The sequence below is a fragment of the Crocuta crocuta genome, unplaced genomic scaffold, assembly GCF_008692635.1.
Source record: "Crocuta crocuta isolate KB4526 unplaced genomic scaffold, BGI_CrCroc_1.0 scaffold467, whole genome shotgun sequence".
In the NCBI taxonomy this organism is placed as follows: Eukaryota; Metazoa; Chordata; class Mammalia; order Carnivora; family Hyaenidae; genus Crocuta; species Crocuta crocuta.
In genome coordinates, this window is record NW_027530632.1 from 2086432 (window position 1) to 2087737 (window position 1306).

At 43.2% G+C, this 1306-nt stretch overlaps 1 protein-coding gene across 1 annotated transcript in view; it reads left to right on the forward strand.

Annotated features, from left to right (window-relative positions):
• The first annotated feature begins 937 nt into the window (after positions 1-937).
• MAOB (monoamine oxidase B) overlaps positions 938-1306 on the forward strand; it is a 67290-nt gene continuing 66921 nt past the window's right edge. The window contains 1 exon segment of the mRNA XM_077768525.1: positions 938-1047. Within this exon segment, the coding sequence (XP_077624651.1) occupies positions 940-1047 (108 nt within the window). The 5' untranslated portion in view covers positions 938-939.

The following is a 1306-nucleotide window of genomic DNA, read 5'->3' on the forward strand; positions in this document are numbered from 1 at the left end:
TTTTATAGGAATCTGTCTCTCTCTCTCTCTCTCTCTCTCTCTTTTATTTTGCACCTAGTGGGGTCTAAGAATCCTAAAACCATTATTTTCGAAAGACAGGATAGAAGCCATTTCATTTATCTGTAACGCACAGCTTCTTGGCATTTCCTTGATTTTGTTTGCTCTCAGAAAGCAAATGACCAAGGTCATTAGAACTGAGGAAATTTAGTCATCATGGTAAGAGCTCTGGAGCTCCCCTGTCTGAGAAAGATCTTATTAAGCTCTGGAAGGTGGTTTTAAAGATGCAGGATTTTAAGACCTTTGAGGTCAAAAACTACACCTAAGGGTGCCTGGGTGGCTCAGTCGGTTGAGTGTCCAACTCTTAATTTCGGCTCAGGTCGTGATTCGGCTCAGGTCGTGATCCGGGGGTCATGGGATTGAGCCCCGAGTCGGACTCCGTGCTGAGCACGGAGCCTGCTTGAGATTCTCTCTCTCTCCCTCCACCGTCCCTCTCCACCACTTGCACTCTCTCTCTCTCTCCTTCTAAAATTAAAAGAAAATAAAGAGAAATAAGTCAATGGCTACATTTGATCTGGTGCTGACGGGGGCTTAGACATTGCAGCGGGGACTTGCGTCTTCATTTGTACTGTCAGACACATAATCATGCAATTTAGTCCTTAAAGACCAACATTTTGATACGGTGACCAAGGATGTTTTTAAGATGTGAGACATTTACCAAAAACGAAATCCCTTTTGTTCTTGCCAGAAATCGCAGGTGGTTTCCGCTTCTTGGAGTCTGGGCCTCAGTTGAGAAACCCCAGCCACCTGTAAGGTGCACGTAACAGTAGGCCATGTGCGTGAGCCAACATGGGCTTTTCTCATCGACGTGAACATGAGGAGCTTACCCGGAGTCCCTGGGAAGTATTGGATCGTGATTTCTTATTGTATTTTCTCCCAGGTATGGCAGCAGCCAAACTTTTGCATGACACTGGCCTGTACGTGGTTGTTCTGGAANCACTCTGTCTCTCAAAAATGAATAAATGTTAAAAAAAATTTTTTTTAAATAGAGTGGAAATTACTTCAAACTTTTCTCCACTGCCCCTCTCTCAATTTGCTACCTTTTCAACAGTCGCTTCTGTCTCTTTTCTTACCTCATGATGCTTCACATGTGCCCAATAAATTATTGCACCGATAAAGAAGTGTTTGGAATATGTCAGTAAATAAACTAAAGATTCCTGCCTTTGTGAAACTTATGTTATCTTTGGGGACAGAGGAGCTAGACAGCAAGCAAAGAAATAAGAGAAAAGGAGAGACTTCTGTTTTGTCC